This window comes from Candida oxycetoniae (genome assembly GCF_023343755.2).
Source record: "Candida oxycetoniae strain CBS 10844 chromosome Unknown scaffold56, whole genome shotgun sequence".
Classification (NCBI taxonomy): Eukaryota; Fungi; Ascomycota; class Pichiomycetes; order Serinales; family Debaryomycetaceae; genus Lodderomyces; species Lodderomyces oxycetoniae.
The window spans coordinates 40,077-58,123 of record NW_026055433.1 but is presented as its reverse complement, the minus strand read 5'-3'; the positions used below and the strand labels follow the sequence as shown (position 1 = coordinate 58,123).

The following is an 18,047-nucleotide window of genomic DNA, read 5'->3' as shown; positions in this document are numbered from 1 at the left end:
AGGTTTTGCAACAATGATGGCATCAAATACCAGTTCTCAGCTGATACCATCTATCAATGATATTCTTTTAGATACTGGTCAACCAAAACAGTTGGCGCTTTCAGATTTGTATCAGCAGCAGCAACAACAACAACAACAGCAACAACAACAACAACAACAACAGCAGCAGCAACAACAACAACATATGCATCCGATGCCACAAAGTCATCCCCACTTTCAACAAAATATTGGTCTGCTTGCCAAAACTAATGGAGGTGCGATTTCTTCAGAAACAACATCTTTTTACTCCAAATCCTCGAATCCGCCGAGAAAACGCTCAAAAATAAGCCGTGCCTGCGATGCTTGTAGGAAGAAGAAAGTGAAATGCAATGCAGAGTTTTCAACAACCTTGAACAAAGTGACACAAATATGTACAAATTGTGAAAAAAACATTGAAGAATGCACATTTTCAAGAACTCCCTTGAAAAGGGGTCCATCAAAGGGATATATCAGGGATCTAGAAAATCGAGTCGAGTTGGTGAATGATTCAAGAAAAGCGCCTTTAGCTTCTGCACCACCAACAGCAGCTTCTGCACCACCACCAACAACAAGTAGTGCTGCCACAACTTCTACAAACACTAATAGCACCAATAACAATTTCCCACAAAGTATCGACAATGTACTAAATTCCAACAGTTACACTGCATCCCAAGTTGCAAGTAAAGATCAATCCTCCTCGTTTGCACCTCACAATCAACGAAGTCGGCAAGAAATATCCCAGACAAAAGATGAAATGCTGGCTACCAGCAGTACAACCACCACCACTGCCAGCTTACCATTTTCACAATCCGCTCTGGCGAGACCACACTCGCAATCACTTTCTTCAGTGGGTGGTTCAATAAAACTTCCACCGCTAATTAATTTCTCAACAAAACCTATAACTCCAGCTATACAGAAAATCAATTCAGTTAATTCAGTAGATTCCAATCCATCGAGCCCGAGTTCATCACTGCAACAACATTTACAGTGTGGAACTACTACGCAGCTAATGCATGGCTCAAGTGTCAACACCAATAGCCCTCCAATACAGGGTCCGTTTTGGAAAGTGCCGTATGAAATGCCAATTTCTTCCGGGTCTCATCGTTCCTCGGTAACCAGTTTTACAAGCACTGGTCCAGTTCACGGTCGAAGACGATCCTCTATAGATTCAGTTTCTTCAACTTCAACAACAAATGCTACTAGAACTCCCCAAATGAAGGCTTCAAGCTCAAGCGCCCTTTTGAGTGATTCTGAATCAGAAGATTTTTACTCGATAAGGTCATCCTCAAATGCACGGCCACTTGTTGCAAGAAACAACAGCCAATCACTTTCACCAAGGAATTCAATAACCTCGCTATCTAGCTTGAATGGGCGTATAAACAAATCTCTCTTTGTCGGGCCACCACAATCTCCAACTTCATTTTCGATGGCCGAGTCACCTAGTAATATTGGTGGCGGTAATGGTGGTAATGGTGGCAATTTTGGTAATGGTGGTAATGGTAATGGTAATGGTAATGGTGGCAACAATAATGACGCAGTAAGATTTAATCCTCACCAATTTTTAACTACTCCTCAAATTGCACAAATAAACCCACACCAGAGTCTGAAGTCGCCTATGGATTTGCTTAAGCTAGATTTGGAAATTTATGAACGAAATATTGCCAAATCTCTCCCGATCATTCCTGTCACGAGTGAGCAGCTTATTGCAATGATACAGTCTGGAGCTGGTGAGGCTCCAAGTGAAAATATAGTAGAGTGTTTCCATATGGCATTAAACGACTTGGTAAATTTCAAGGCTTTTGATGAGTACACATCCATTTCGATCTTTTTCCGGTTGCAACTGATTGCTTCACAAACCAAGATTGTTAAGTTTTCCAGATTCATTTATGTAACGACGCTTGTTTTGGTAAATTGCAGCTTGTTATTGAAAGGTGGTCACTATTCCCCAGGCATGGCCATGGCCCTATCTTTTTTAACTGATTTGAACGCAATTGAGGTGTTTGTGCATCAGCAAAAGACAGCAAAGGAAATAGTAGATCCCTTGTGCGCTGGTTTCGCAAAATTATACATCATTTTGGATATGATTGATAGCATTTCATGTCTCACAGAGGGTACGGCGAAAATTGTACCAAGTCCAGAAAACAAGAGCATTTATGCTCAACTTGCAAATACTCCATTTAATTGTCCAATTTTTTTAAACTGTGCCCAACTACTGGATCTTTTAAAGTTTCGAGAATATTTGATTGTCAATGGAACTGCTGTTGATTCGTTTGAGCCTCGGCTTCTTTCACCAAATGAAGATGCCTTTTTTTCTTATTTCAACCTGGTACTTTATCACAAATACCAGCTATATCAATTACTTTTAATAGAGAAGGAGGATGTTATGCTGAATGTCTCTAGGCTAATGAAGGCGATGGAAAATCTAGCTTTTACAGTAATGAACTATGCCAACTATTTGAGTACTTCCACAGTATCCAACAAAAACGTTATACATCCTTGTTTAAATGCATCAATCACGCAGCTTTTTTTTGCAATCAAGTTGGTAAAACGTATTGTGGATAATTTACCAGCCGATGAAAATACTTCAAAGATCAACCATAATTTGTCAATATCATTTAACTTACTCATTTTAAACTTGAACAATCTACAAATTAATGAACAAAAGATTGGACAAATAAGAGAACAAATTAGTGTTGATAAGCTTGATTTTTTAGTCAGCGGATCAAAAACAAAGGATAGTCAATGGCTTCATGAGATATCAACTACAATCAAACTAGATTTAATGAATGGCTATTCTTTTTATATATAAAAACTTAATGACATTTATGATCTATCAAAACCTTTAACCCTTGATTTGAATTCTTTTTCAATTCTTTTTTAACTCTTGTTTTCTTTTTTCTTTCTTCCCCTCTAACAATCCCTTAATCAATCTTGATTTGACCATATATCTTTCTAACGAAAAACAAGCTGCTGATAAATCCAACACTTGCACAGCAAAGGAATACAAGAAGCGAGATTACTATCGAGTAACCCGTGTACAACACCAATGAGGTGAAGCCTCCCAATCTTTCACCACCAACTAAAAATAATGAGTGAATGAAAACATAAATAGCACAGCCGCCTCCAACGAAAATTGATTTCCATTGCCATTTGTAATTCTCCGAGCACAAGGTATAGTAAATCATTAAAACGGTGATTAAGCTTGTTGTTAAAATCATGAGCAAAAAACAAAAGAACAAAAATCCAAACATGTAAAAAATTTTATTGAACCATAATGATGAATAGATAAAATACATTTCAACTGCAATTGAACCGAATGGGAAAATACCACTGATGAACATGACTGGGATCAGCCTCAAGTACCATGGCTGTTTAGGCACTTGTCTTGGGATTTGATTAGTTCTAACGGGGACATCAAGTAAGGGTCTTTTTGATGATACAATCGAACCAACAATAGATAAGGGAATTGAAACAGCAAACCAAATCAATATCAAAGCAATCATTGTTCCAATGGGTACTGCTCCTGATGATTCAGCGGATATCAAAAAGAAGTTCAACAACACAAAGATACCAAACAAGGTACCTGGAACAAGTACCGGGGTAAGTAGCATGTTTAACTTCCAATTGTCGCCTCCAAGGAATCTATACAAGTACCCAGAAACGAAGGATGACACAGTGCTACTTGAAAGATAAACAATCAACATGAATGTGGATAAGGCACCCCTATTGGAAGGAGACAACAAGCCAAACAAGGCAAAGATAATTGTTACAAAAGCCATAAAGAAGATCTGGGCTCCACTACCAACCAAAACTGACAAGAGCAATCTTTGTACTGGGGGTCTGAAAACATCACCATGAATCAACTTCCACCCACTCTCGTCGGCCAAATCGTCATCTAAGTTAACCTCATTGTATTTAACAATATCATTTTTCAAAGTCCGTATCAAAATATGGGCAATAACTACTCCTAGTATCAACACAACAAGTGAAAAGTTTATCAAAGAAAACCACTGGATCTTTGGATCGTAAACGTGAAGGTATTTGTCCCATCTTGTTGCCCAAGCAATATCACTTTCTTGAAAGTTCACAGAGTATGTGAATTGAACCTCTGTATCCTTATCTTTGTCCAAATGTACTGGTTTCAAAGTATTGGAATCACAAAATTCTTCAGGAGAAGCATCTGCCAGCAACCCTGATCTGTCCATTGACAGTGCATCTGCGGTTACACCCACGACCCTGTAAATGTCTTTTCCTCGCTTGTGAACTTCGATAGTAATATCAAAATGGTTGTACAACACTGCACGCTGGTCTGTGTCAACTTCACCGATATGAAACCCGGAACCATAAAACTCGGTACCTGTACGAAGATCTTTTACTATACTTGCCACTGGAAGTCCATCCACAAGCCAATTGTGATTATATCCAGCGCGAATGTTTCTGTTAACAAATACCGAATCAGTTTTCGGATAAGTTACAGGAGCACAAAGTTTTTTACACTTGACATTATCCAACATGTTAATTTCAAAGGGAGAATTAAAGATACGATCACCAAAAAGAATCGATCCTAATGATTCCAGTTGTTGACTTGCCCCATTTTTTGGAAGGCAAAAATGAAACTTTGGATAGTAGTAGTCGTATGAATAAACATAAGTGGCTGAGTTTACCTTTACTTTGTTTGAAACATGGTTCAACGATGGAGTCAAATGATTGACTAATAACGGAACTGGATCCCCCTTCTTGTAATCTGTAGGGGCAACTCCTGGTAAATAAAATGCATTGACAATGGTGCAAAATATACCAAACACAACAAGAATTTTCAGTAGCATTATCTTGTTTGCCTTTATTTCACTCTTTATATGTTATAATGAGGATAAATAAAATTTTATTACAAAGAAAAACAAAGCTAAAAACCAAAAAAAAAAAGGATTAATACCTCCAATGATGCTAATGAATTATGGTGGTTTAATCAAAAGGGGTTGTTGCTTAGTTATTGCCCTTTTTCTTCCTTGAATATATATGTCTATATGTATTCCTTTTCCTTTGTACCTTTTTCTTCCTCCTTGACTACTTTGATTTTTTTTTTTAGTCCTTTTTTTTTTATTCCTCTTGATTCCTCTTTGTTTTTTATTTTATTTAAAAAAAAAAAAAGAAAGAAAAAGTTTTTTTTAATTTTTTTAATCAATTCTGATGAAAATGATCACTTCCTCTCTTTTCAGGTGTTATTGTTGTTGTTGTTGTTGTTGTTGATGTTGTCAATTGGCGTTTCCGTTTCGTGTACATTTCACGTAAATTAGATTTTTTCACGTTCCCTGTAAGTGCTCTGATTTCTTCGAGTTTCGCTATGTGCAAATGACCCTTGTCCATGTAAGGTGGTCGCTCAATTGAGTAATCACAGTTCAAGTTCAATCTAATACATTGACTACATATGGGTCTTTCTTCAGGGCACCTCTTGTGGCGAATTCTGCAAGTCCAACAGCCAGTTTTCGATCTCACTTTATTGTTTTTTCGTGGCTGGGAAATTTTGTCGTTGTGTGTATGTTTGTTTTTGGATTCTATCTGGCACTGACGTGATTTGAAATGGTAAGTAGAGTTTGTTGTCAGTTGAATGTCATTTGTTGATGATCTTTTGTGGTGATGGTGATGGTGGTGGTGGTGGTGGTGATTGTAGTTGTAGTTGTAGTTGTAGTGGTTGTTGTGGCGGCGGTAATGGTGGAATCGAGTTTTAGGTGCACTTGCAATGATTTGTGTTAGAACCAGTCGCAGAATATTCAAGGTTACTGGATATCCAAAGGATAAAGAATCAAGCTGTTTTATCGAATTCTTTTTTGACTGATGACTTGAATTTGAGGTTGCTGAATTTGAGGTTGTTGAATTTGAGGTTGGAGTAGAGGTAACAGCTCTATTTAGTTGTTGCAGCTCAGCAGCAGCAACATCACCGCCGCCGCCGCCGCTGCCACAACCACTTTTACTTTCTGAATTTATTACCAGACTGATTTTCATTATTGACAGATCCACTTTTGTGAGCCTATCTTGAAAAGAATCAATTTTCCTTGGATAAAGATCCTCGACCTCGACCTCGACCTCCTCGTGCTCATTTTCTTGTTCTTGTTCATGCTCATGTTCTTGCTCTATACTTGGCAGCAGAAATGGCATTATCGTTGTTATTTCCTTATTAAACCTTTTTATGACACTAAGTTGAGCTTTAACACTAGTTGAAGATCTCGTTGATTTCGAGCTCAAGCTTGCAGTGAGGGGACTAGTTTCATATATGTTTCTGTAAACATCCTTAGCTTTGATCAATTCGTCTTGATTCCGACAATCGGACAAGATTTCTGTTTCTGGCCTCCAGCCCTTGACATTGTATAAAGTAAGCGGTGAGCTATCGATCAACTCCAAATTTTGCAAGCAAGAATTGCCCTTGAGTCCAGTAGAAAGCTCTTCGCTCTTTCTACGTGGGACCATATGCTCATTTATAATTCTAACATGCTGCTGACTCATTATTGAGCTGTTCAACAACAGAGGATAGTTCACTTTAGTTGGCGTATCGATGGCACTAAACGAAGCTGAATCAAGGAGTCCCGAAGTATTCTCAGAGACGCTTTGTCTCCAAATGGGACTAGAATACCGAATATAACTCTCTACAGGTACACTAGATACCTTGGACATCCTCACAAGAAGAAAGGAAAAGAGTTGGGCCTATTTGGTTGCAAGATTTGAATCTTGTTGCAAAAGTTGTTGCAAAAAAATTCCCAGCCAAAAGAAATTTGCTTTACCTCACTCCACTATCTCCACTATCTCGCTCTGCTCGATAGTGGAGCACCACTGACTAGTGACACTAGATATATCTTAGATCATTGACAATAAATCTTTTATATTTTTTTTACCTATATATATTCAATACCTATATGTCTTGTAGACCATATATCTTATATCGACACTATCGAGCAGAGCGAGATAGTGAAGCAACTCTTTGAAGATACTATCTCCCTTTGCTCGATAGTGGAGCAACGCTTTGAAGATACTATCTCGCTTTGCCCGATAGTGGACCTATATTCTATACCTGTATATTAGATTACGGCATTACCGTAATAATACTATTCAATTATACTCAATCTATGAGGTGTATAGGTGTAGTAAGTGTGCTCCACTATCTCGCTCTGCTCGATAGTGTCGACATTCATTCTTAGAGGTAACGAATAAATTTTTCGATTACGCGCGCATAGGGTGACAGCTAGTGTCGATAGTGTCGATGGCAGCTAGTGTGCTCGATAGTGTCGATAGTCTGTATACTATCGACTAGACTCGTTTCACTCGTCTAGTCTCTCTCCACTATCTCGTTTCACTCGTCTAGTCTCTCTCCACTATCTCGTTTCACTCGTCTAGTCTCTCTCCACTATCTCGTTTCACTCGTCTAGTCTCTCTCCACTATCTCGTTTCACTCGTCTAGTCTCTCTCCACTATCTCGTTTCACTCGTCTAGTCTCTCTCCACTATCTCGCTCTGCTCGATAGTGTCGGTCGATAGTGTCGGTCGATAGTGTCTTTATTCATCATTAGTGTGAACACTTATGAAAGTCAACATCCAGTTTAAATCGCATAGTAGGGCCTTACAACTTTGAGTCCACTCTGAATTAGAAGTAACTCTTATACTCTTTCCTCCAATAGTATCGTTTTTTATGCTGTAAGGTAATTCGATTTCGCTATCGATTTCTTTCAACTTGTAATCTATTACTGCAAGAATATCCAATAAAGCAATTAATGCAACATCCAATTTATTGAAATTGAACAACCTTCCTAAGGTAAACTCGTCCGAAGAGTATAGGTTCAAAGTCTTTTTACTTCGTGTACCGTCTTTCTGCTGGGTGAATTTCACAATATGCGACTGTGAACCCATTGGAACAACTCTATACGTATCAAGCTTGATATTCAACCTTTTCATTAGAAATACAACTAGCAAAACAATCTGCCCCAATCCCGCATTGACTTCCGGCCACACTATCCTATATCCAATACGAAATCCATTGATTGTGCCGTATTTTTCCTCTAAGCTGATATTGAACATCATTTTGTATATGTTGAAGCTTCTTAGTTCATCAATGTGGTTTAGCTGAAGTTGGTAGGATGCTTTTAGTTGATCGAGCTTGCTTTGCTTATCCATAAGATTTAGCTGAAGTTCGTTCCTTAGTCGTATTATTCCATCAAGTTGTTTTGTAGTAATTTCATTCAATTCTTGTTCATTTTTGCTCAACTGCAAATCTAAATCTGCCTTGGTTTTCTCCAACTCCTTCAACTCTCGTAATCGCTCATGTTCTAATTTGGTCAATCTTTGAAATTCTTCAAGTGACTGTTTGAGAGTGTTGTTGAGCTCCTGATCTTCAAACCGTGTACGCATGCTCCCTTTTTCGTCAACCAAGTTGAGTTTTGAATCTTGAACCTTTAGCCTTTTTAAAAACGACAAATATTGGTCTTTTTCCTTTTGGATTTGATCAAACTTGAGTTGGTAGTTTTGTAGTAGCAATTGTGCACAATCCTCACTCAACGGATGGTCAATATCCTGAGTGTTGGATAAAATTTTGAAAATCTTGTTCAAAGTCTTTATCCGACTCGATATTTTAATCTCAAAGTTTTCATTCTCGTCGTCAGCCTCTAATGAGCTAGGTTCTAACTGTTTAAACTCGTCACCCTCATCTTCATTGACCACTAGGTATGAATGTATATCGGAATTGGAATTAGAATTTGAAGTTTCTCCAGGCTCCTCTAATACTTCTTCCTCTTCATCATCTTCCTCTTCATCATTTTTCTCCTCCTCCTCCTCCTCCTCCTTCTTCTTCTTCCTCCCCTCCTCTTCCTCCTCCTCTTCCTCCTCTTCTTCTTCATCCTCACTCTCAAAGTAGCTCTTATAATAAACAGGCCTTGTATTCTTAGGCACCCGACTATATAGTTCAAGTTTCTCTGTTGTTAAATAATCATGAGGGTCTAACTCATTTAACCGCTCTAGATCAGCTTTCATATGATCTTTATTAAGCTCATTATTGACTAAAAGCCCCAATTGCAGAGTATTAAGACGTCTTATAGAATCGCTTATCTGAACCGGCTTGTCACATTCTTGACATATATGCTGATCGCTGACCATTTGTAAACTCTATCCATCATAAAGCTAGTATAATGTAGTTTCAAAAAGGTACTACTCATCGAAATCTAGTGCTATCGTATTTGGTGCTACCAACTGGTCTTTGAAAGCTGGCGCTGCTCATCAGAGAAAAATATTTTTCACTTTTCATCTTTCCCTTCTTTTCACCTCATCTTTTCCTTCTTCTCTTTCTTTCATTCTTTCATTTGGCAGGTTTTTCTCTTTTTTTTGAATACCTTTTCCTTCTATTAGAGATGTGAAACAAATAGGGTGTATGTGAAATGCTTTTTATTTCTTCTTTTGAATGCTATAATTCTGTTATTAGTGTTTTTCTTTTAGTGATGATATAATATTTTTATAATGTCTTTAAGATCGAAAGATCGGTGTGAGTTACATGATTTCTCAAAATAGACTACAACGGTATCTGATAGATAATAACGCGGGAGAGAGATAGAGAGATAGAGAGAGAGAGAGAGGCAATTCATTGAAGAGAAGGGCCTTTTTTTGTTTTTGTTTTTTGTTACTAACATTTGTTTGTTTTTTCCGATAGTTAATGGGTAAAAAAAATTCGAGATATTTAAATAGAATATATCAAAAGCCATTACCTATTGTTTTAGCCAGCGAAAAATATGGTATCGACTTAAGGGTAAATAGACAAAGTGTAAGTGTCTTTTCGTGGATTTTGTATTTATTCAAGTTTTTCAAATGCTATTTATTGCTGCTTCGAGACACTTGCTGTCAAGAGGATTTGGTTGAGGTCTTGGTAGAAGATGGCGTATTTAAAGTCGTCAATGAGGCTTTTATGACCAGATTATGGAGACTGGGCTTTTTTGGTAAAGGTATTCTTTCGCGATCTGAACCAACCTGGAAAGAGAGAACCATTTCAAGGTTGAATTTGGAGGATAGTACCTTCCAAAAGAGGAATCTTGCAATGGAAGATATAACTAAAGTTCGAAGAACTGAGCGAATTGAGTTTAAAAAGAAGAGACAAAGATTGCAAGATTTGCAATTGAAGGAGAAACAAAATACGATTGAGGAAGCGGAGTTGGAGGAGATGAAGCGGTTGGATGAGAGTTTGGTTGAGTTTAGAAAGAGAGTTGGTATTGTTGTGGGGGAGGAGGAAAAGGAAAAGGAAAAGGATGAAGAGCCATTAGATGCGGATGTCAGAAAAGAAGACAAGTTTGTTATTGACACTCAAGGAAAACTCGTTCAATTGGAGTTTTTACAACTTCAAGCGGTTGAAGTGTTTTTCTTGAAATTTGCATTAAACATTGTTAGTGTGGTTGATGATATAAAAGCAATGAGTTTACAAGAATTATTTCAGTACTGTTGTCGGTTATATGCTGGGAATAACAAGATTTGTGCTAATAATAAATTCATTATTAATTATATTGTATATCATTATTTTAGGAGCAAAGGGTGGTGTGTTAGGTCTGGTGTTAAGTTTGGGACTGACTATTTATTGTACAAGAGAGGTCCGCCATTTTCACATGCCGAATTCTGTATACAGATATTGGAAGATGAAAAAAGTATGGGAGATGAGAGTGTGGGAGATGAGAGTGTGGGAGATTTTGAGGGGAGGATGAGTTGCGAGAGGAGTGTGGGTATGGTGGATTGGTTTCAAATGAGTGCAGGGGCTAGAGTAGTTGGCGGAGTAAAGAAAAGTTTTGTACATATTTATGTTGAGCCACCGAGTCAATTTGAGTTTGATGAGATTATTAGTAATGGTAACGATGGTGTAGATGATGGCCTAGTAATAAAGAAATTATTTGGTAGATATAGGGTATCAGAAATTTTGTATAAAAGGTGGAATCCTAGCCGGTCTAGAGACTAAATATATAAAACAAACTGCCTCATCGATTAAACAAACTGCCTCATCAATTAAACAAACTACCTCATTGATTAAACAAACTGCCTCATAGATTAAAAATATAGAACAAACTGTTACCTCACTTAGTAGCTTGTTACAAAAGATTTGTGACGTTTGTAGAACAAAACGTCACCTCATCATATACATTATTCATTGATTCACCTCATCATTGATACTCATCACTACTATAATTTATGTACGCGTACACGACCACAACTTTCTTGAAAAGCAAAAAAAAATTGTAGTCGTGTATATAAGCACAAATAATACATGCCCCTAAAAAATGCGAGTAGATCATCTCATCTCGTCGGCACTTACACGTAACTGTCATACAAAATCCTGCCCACTTAATATAAATACCTGGCAGAATTTTGCCAATTAAAAAAAAAAAAAACAAAAAGGAATCCAATTTTTTTTCCCCTATTCCAACGACCTTGATAAATTTGAACATTTGTACACTACCGCTAACAAATTAGAGAGCAATGTCGAATCTAAGACATCTTATGAATTACGACAATAATAAGAATGATTACTTAAGCAATAGAAGTAAAACTAGTATAAGCAATCTTATTGACACAACAACACCCCTTGAGAATAACACCAGTACTACCAATTTTGGCGGTAACAGCCATAGCCATAGTACCAATTTTGGCGGTAACAGCCATAGCCATGCTACCAACTTTGGCGGTAACAATCACACAGCTTCATTCACTCAACACACGGGTTTGCCTTTACAACAACAACAACAACAACCGCTGCCGCTGGCGCTACCAAATTACAATTATAATTTCAACAATTATACGAGTCTAGAAGAAACGCAACCGATTGAAGAGCAGCCATTACCGCAAGAGGCGTCTCAAGTAGACCACCACTCGCCCAAAGCATCGTCTTCGGCATCAAATTTAAACCATATATCACAGGAACAGATATTACTGAGTTTTGAAAAAATTAAAACTCATTTCCCAGCTGCAAGAATCAAAAAGATTATGCAGAGCGATGAGGAAATTGGTAAAGTTGCTCAGGCGACTCCAATTATTGTTGGTAGGGCCTTGGAAATATTTATGGCCAACTTGGTGGAAGTGTCTATATTACAGGCGAAAAAGCAGGGTGCTAAAAGAATTACAGCAAGTCATATCAAGTCTGCTATTGAGAATACTGAGCAATTTGATTTCTTAGTAGAGGCTGTTGAAAAGTATCCTTCGTTGAAGAATTGACATTCCACTATCGAGCAGAGCGAGATAGTGGAACAACACTCAGTAGCCGTTTCAACACTCAGTAGCCGTTTCAACACTCAGTAGCCGTTTCAACACTCAGTAGCCGTTTCAACACTCAGTAGCCGTTTCAACACTCAGTAGCCGTTTCAACACTCAGTAGCCGTTACAACACTCAGTAGCCGTTACAACACTCAGTAGCCGTTACAACACACAGTAGCCGTTTGAACACTCAGTAGCCGTTTCAACACTCAGTAGCCGTTACAACACTCAGTAGCCGTTACAACACTCAGTAGCCGTTACAACACTCAGTAGTTTGTATGTGTATGTGTGTGTGTTGGTTGATTTAAAAAAACTGGTTTTTTTTATTTAAATCAAATGTCATGAAAACAAAAAAATCAAGTTTGACTAGAGTCTTGATTTTTCACTTCAATTCTTTTCATCAAAGAAAGGCATATTTCTTCACTTTTCATACTTTTCACCAAGGAAGCATATTTCTTCACTTTTCATACTTTTCACCAAGGAAGCATATTTTTTCACTTCTCATACTTTTCACCAAGGAAAGATATATTTTTTCACTTTTCATACTGTTGATACATAATGTAGAGAATTTGGAGTAAATCAATGGGTACATATAATAGAATTGGTGGAAAGAAAAAAAGTTGTAATATACCTTACACCTTATTGTGCAATGAAGAGAGAGAATTTGCAGTCAAACCCGTGTGTTGCACAACCAACCTGCCTTTTGAGGCAATAAACTTGAGAGAAACGCCCTCTTTTTTTAAATAGAATTTTGCATTTCATTTCACTTTTGTTTAGATGATACAAACAGTGTTTTGCAAAGAGTATTGTTGCTAAAAATAACGCGCTTATGTTTTTTTAGTAAGGTTTTCGAGTCACGTGATAACGATGTAACTTGCAATAAATATAATTAGAGTATAATAATTCTCTACTATTGAGCGGAGCGAGATAGTGTAAACACACTGTCTGCCATTGGTGACAGTCAATGCTGCTCTACTATTGAGCGGAGCGAGATAGTGTAAACATAAGTTAGTCTAATATACGAAACTCACTTGTTAATTAAATCGATGAGTTAAACGAGACAAGTTTTAGTTTAGAAAATTAAGGACTATAAAACTGTAAAGAAATTGATCTAGTTATTACTTTGTGGCATTTTTTCATGATTTTAATGCTTTTCGTTTATTTCTTACTATCTTGTTCTACTATCGAGCGAAGCGAGATAGTAGAGCGCCACTGATTAGTGACACTATCGAGCGAAGCGAGATAGTGGAGTGCCACTGACTAGTGACATTAGTGACACTAGTGAGCAGAGCGAGTGCCAAATGGTACAAAAGACTAGCTTTAAATGGCATTCTGGCAATTAGGATCTATCTACTCTCCTCTAGACTAACTCGCTCTGCTCGATAGTCTATCTCTTCTCTCTCTCCTTCAGACCATCTCTCTATCTCGCTCTACTTGATAGTCTCGTCTAGAGGAAAGAAAAAGGTCCAGTTCAATAGATACAAATTCTGAATCAAGGAAAAAAAAATAAAAAGCGCTTAAGATAAGCGATAGACCTATATATTTGATGTATGAGAAAAAAATACGTCAAAGGTATTTCAAAGCTCACCTGCAAAAAAGGTTGCTATTAAAAAAGCTACATGGGCCAACTTTTATTCCATTCGGCACCCCCCCCCCCCCACACACACCCCTTTCTGGACCAATCGGAAGATTTGAAAAAACCCAGTTCTTTTCAATCCTGTTGTGTCTTTTTGGCCTTGTTCTTTTCCTCTTATGCACTAACTCCATCTTTTCCTCTTATGTACTAACTCCATCTTTTCCTCTTATGCACTAACTCCATCTTTTCCTGGAGTTTTCGCTGCAAGAGACCCCTTTTTTTTCTCTTTCCTCTTGTCATGATTTGTATGCACTAATCGTCAAACTTTGCTATTTCACCTTTATTGTAACTCTTTCTTTCTCGATATACCTTTACAACTAATACATCAACACTTTCTTCTTTGTTATATTACTTTTTTTTCAAAAAAAAATCTATTCAACATCCCCTTATTCTATTCTTTTTCTTTCTCTTTTCTTTTCTTTTCCTCTCTCTTTAGCCTTTTATAACAATAATGGTGGCACTTAGATCAAATACCAGTCTCTCGAATAAAAGACAATCATCCTTTTTTAACCAATTGCCTCCAGCAGAACCAGATGTTTTTTACATCGGTGTTGATGTTGGTACCGGTTCCGCAAGAGCATGTTTGATAGATACAAATGGTTTTATCTTGGGCTTAGCCGAAAAACCAATCTCAAGACATGAGTTAAAATTAAATTACATTACGCAAAATTCAACTGAAATTTGGGATGCTATATGTTTCTGCGTTAAGCATTGTTTGAGAGAATCCGGAGTTGATCCGTCACATGTGTTTGGTATAGGATTTGATGCAACTTGTTCCTTAGTTGCGGTATCGGAATCAACTGACGAACCGGAGTCAGTAGGACCCGATTGGGAAAATGCCTCGGAGAATATTATTCTCTGGATGGACCACAGAGCAGAAAAGGAAACCAACGAGATCAATGCTACAAACGATAAGTGTCTTAAATATGTTGGTGGACAAATGTCAATAGAGATGGAGTTACCCAAGATGAAGTGGTTGAAACATCACAAGCCTGGGGGGATCAAGGATTGTAAATTCTACGACTTGGCGGATTATTTGGTCCACAAGGCATCCGGTAAAGAAACTAGATCCTACTGCTCAGTAGTTTGTAAGCAAGGATTCGTTCCTTTAGGAGTCGAAGGTTCTAAAACTGGTTGGTCTGAGCCATTTTTACTATCAATTGATATGCCTGAACTAACTGAAGATAACTTTAGGAGATTGGGTGGTACCCCCGGGGTAAATGGCACATACTTGACTGCAGGTGAAAAAGTTGGAACGTTGACCGAGAAATCGGCTAGTGAGTTGGGGTTAACTGTTGACTGTATTGTTGGTTCGCCAGTTATTGATGCTTACGCAGGTTGGGTAGGCACAGTTGCCGCTAAAGCAGATGTTCCAGCACTACTTGAAGAAAACATTGAAGGTTCTATTGGAGACGCTTGTGGTAGGTTAGCTTCCGTTGCCGGTACATCAACTTGTCACATTGCAATGACCAAGGAGCCTTGCTTTGTTGAGGGGGTTTGGGGTCCTTATAAGGATGTTATGGCTAAAGGATACTGGTTGGCCGAAGGTGGCCAATCCATAACAGGTCAATTGTTGGCACACGTCTTGAGTATCCACCCTGCCAATCAGGAATTGCTAAGAGCTGCAGATCAATCGAATATTTCCAAATTCGATTATTTAAATGCCAGATTAGAACAAATGGTGAAGGATAAAAATGAAAGATCTGTTGTGTCACTTGCTAAGCACATGTATTTCTATGGTGACTTTCATGGTAACCGATCCCCAATTGCAGATCCAAGAATGAAGGCGAATATTATCGGACAATCTTTAGACAATTCATTAGATGATTTGGCTATCAACTATTTTGGAGCATGTGAGTTTATTGCTCAACAAACAAGACAGATTGTTGAGCATATGGAAGACGGTGGGCATAAGATTATGTGTATCTTTATGAGCGGAGGACAATGTCGTAACGGGTTGTTGATGAGATTGCTAGCTGACTGTACTGGTTTGCCCGTTGTCATTCCCAGATATATTGATGCTGCAGTTGTTTTTGGTTCAGCAATATTGGGAGCAGTTGCTTCCGTTAAAGCAGTTGAAGAATATTGCGAAGATAGAATAAATAGTGCTAGATCCAAAGCATTGAAAAAATCACAAGCTAATTTACAAAAGATGCAATCAAGAGGTGGTGATATACCACCACCTTCGCCATATACTGCACCAACCGCAACGTCGTCCACCAACTTGGTTACGTTTTCGTACCCCAATGTTAATCCAGGTTTGAGTATGACTTCACTTGACGATAACAAGGAGATTGATTACTTCAACCAGCCTGTGCAACAACCGCCAAGTATACCAGAAGCGGATTCTTCTCAATCCAAAAGCGACAATGAATCAGACGAGGAAGGGTCTTTATCGTTTGGCCCCAAGCAAGAGACACAAAAGGACTTGTCTCAAAAATTGGCAAGAATGAATATAAAACCATTGTCATCTATTAAGAAGCAAGAGGCGGAAGAAAGCTCTGGTGCATTATTATGGAAGATCATGCTGCAAATGACTGGTCCAGGTAAAGTTGTTAATCCCACCTCGAAAGATGACCAGGATAGAAAATTGTTGAATGTGAAGTATAAAATCTTTTTAGAGCAGTGTTTTAATCAACAGAGATACCGGGAGATGACTGATGAGATTGAAGCTGAAAATGCAAGCTCATAGGGAGAATACAAACGCTTAGAGATGATGCAAACACTTAGAGAGAAAGATCAAGAATGTATCAGAAACTTTAGCTCTTTTTCTAGCAAAAAAAAAATAAATAAAAGAAAAGTCACGAGACTTCAAGAGTACAAAAAAGGTGTAGGAATAAAAAGTAAGTAGAAGATGTAAGGAGTAAAGATAAGGGGTAGATGCAAGGAGTAAATGCAAGAAGCAGTTGTAAGTTGTAGATAAGGGATAGAGATAAGGAGTAGTTGTAAGTTGGAGAGTTACAACAGAGTGTGCTCTCACTATATCAAGTTTTTAGTGTTGATCAGAGGTAGTTAATCAGATGTGTGCTCCACTATATCAAGTTTTTAGTGCTGATCAGAGGTAGTTAATCAGATGTGTGCTCCACTATATCAAGCCTCTAGCGTCAATCAGAGGTAGGATTGCTCCACTATCTCGCTTCGCTCGATAGGATTGCTCAATAGGATTGCTCGATAGGATAGTGTTATTTGTCATATCACGTGATCCAAATGAGACAAGAAAAAAAAAGTTTGAGTTTGATTTTCCGAGATATGTAGTCAGTGCTGCCTCCACTATCTCGCTTCGCTCAGATAGTGGTTTATATACAGGAACACGAGCAACTTTTTTGCAGCCATTGAGTTTCGAAATAAAAAAGCAGATTGGAAACGACTATGCTTCAAGATGTAACCAAATTCACGTATACTTCAGATCTGAACAACAGATGAAGCAATTTTCCATTTAAGGCAATTTCGCAAAACAAGAAAGTTTCTCCTTACATTAGTTAATACATGAAATCTGGAAAAGTAAAAACAAAGTGATGCAAGGGGAGGGGAGGCTCGTTTCAACAAAAGCACTCAACAACAATGATACACATAGTGTTTGGAAGCTCCACAATTTATACCGTAAATCTTGGTAACCGCTTTTTTTTGCCTATTGCCAATTGCAATCTTCTTCTTCTTCTTCTTCTTATTATTATTATTATTTTTATCTATTCCCTAAAAAGAAACTAAATGGGCAATTAAAATTATATCAAAGTTCACGTGACTTCTCACAATTGTGAGCTAAATTGAAATTTTACTTTTTTCGCAGCAATTAGATCATCAACTGCCACACCTTTTTAAGCCAGATAAAGATGACGACATCGAGTGGGTTTACGATGGTAGGATCTTGAAGATTATTGTTCAGTGTATATGGTGTATAGTTGTTAAGCATTAGTGAAACCTAAAAAGTAAGATTTCGGCAGGGGGGTACAAGTCTCATGACTATAAAAACCATCTTTAAAAATTTCAGAATAAGCTTCTTTTCGCATCAATTAGAAATCTATACCAGCAAAAGAAAAATTCCACCTTCAAAAATCACCAGATAATAGCCCCTTTTTTTTCCCCAAGCTTCTACAGAAGCTGAATTGTATCAAGAGTCAAAAGGCAATTGAATAGGATAACCT

At 37.8% G+C, this 18,047-nt stretch overlaps 7 protein-coding genes across 7 annotated transcripts; 4 read left to right on the top strand and 3 right to left on the bottom strand. All coding sequences in view use genetic code 12, as the record gives it.

Annotated features, from left to right (window-relative positions):
• Positions 1-13: 13 nt before the first annotated feature.
• Positions 14-2,827, top strand: RGT1 (Rgt1p; the record flags this gene model as incomplete). Its single annotated transcript, XM_049323821.1, has 1 exon — positions 14-2,827. The coding sequence occupies one exon, from the start codon at positions 14-16 to the stop codon at positions 2,825-2,827; it is 2,814 nt and encodes a 937-aa protein (XP_049180377.1).
• Positions 2,828-2,939: 112 nt separating this feature from the next.
• On the bottom strand, positions 2,940-4,844 carry EMP70 (Emp70p; the record flags this gene model as incomplete). Its single annotated transcript, XM_049323820.1, has 1 exon — positions 2,940-4,844. One exon carries the CDS (start codon positions 4,842-4,844, stop codon positions 2,940-2,942), a length of 1,905 nt encoding a protein of 634 aa, XP_049180376.1.
• A 352-nt stretch (positions 4,845-5,196) lies between these two features.
• UME7 (DNA-binding transcriptional regulator) lies at positions 5,197-6,684 on the bottom strand (the record flags this gene model as incomplete). Its single annotated transcript, XM_049323819.1, has 2 exons — positions 5,197-5,466; positions 5,773-6,684. The coding sequence occupies 2 exons, from the start codon at positions 6,682-6,684 to the stop codon at positions 5,197-5,199; spliced, it is 1,182 nt and encodes a 393-aa protein (XP_049180375.1).
• Positions 6,685-7,559: 875 nt separating this feature from the next.
• KGF56_002574 (beclin 1) lies at positions 7,560-9,149 on the bottom strand (the record flags this gene model as incomplete). The annotated part of the gene is made up of 1 exon (XM_049323818.1): positions 7,560-9,149. The coding sequence occupies one exon, from the start codon at positions 9,147-9,149 to the stop codon at positions 7,560-7,562; it is 1,590 nt and encodes a 529-aa protein (XP_049180374.1).
• Positions 9,150-9,699: 550 nt separating this feature from the next.
• Positions 9,700-10,980, top strand: SEN2 (tRNA splicing endonuclease subunit; the record flags this gene model as incomplete). The annotated part of the gene is made up of 1 exon (XM_049323816.1): positions 9,700-10,980. One exon carries the CDS (start codon positions 9,700-9,702, stop codon positions 10,978-10,980), a length of 1,281 nt encoding a protein of 426 aa, XP_049180373.1.
• Positions 10,981-11,498: 518 nt separating this feature from the next.
• HFL2 (negative cofactor 2 transcription regulator complex subunit) lies at positions 11,499-12,230 on the top strand (the record flags this gene model as incomplete). The annotated part of the gene is made up of 1 exon (XM_049323815.1): positions 11,499-12,230. The coding sequence occupies one exon, from the start codon at positions 11,499-11,501 to the stop codon at positions 12,228-12,230; it is 732 nt and encodes a 243-aa protein (XP_049180372.1).
• Positions 12,231-14,356: 2,126 nt separating this feature from the next.
• Positions 14,357-16,597, top strand: KGF56_002571 (putative phosphotransferase; the record flags this gene model as incomplete). The annotated part of the gene is made up of 1 exon (XM_049323814.1): positions 14,357-16,597. One exon carries the CDS (start codon positions 14,357-14,359, stop codon positions 16,595-16,597), a length of 2,241 nt encoding a protein of 746 aa, XP_049180371.1.
• Positions 16,598-18,047: the final 1,450 nt, after the last annotated feature.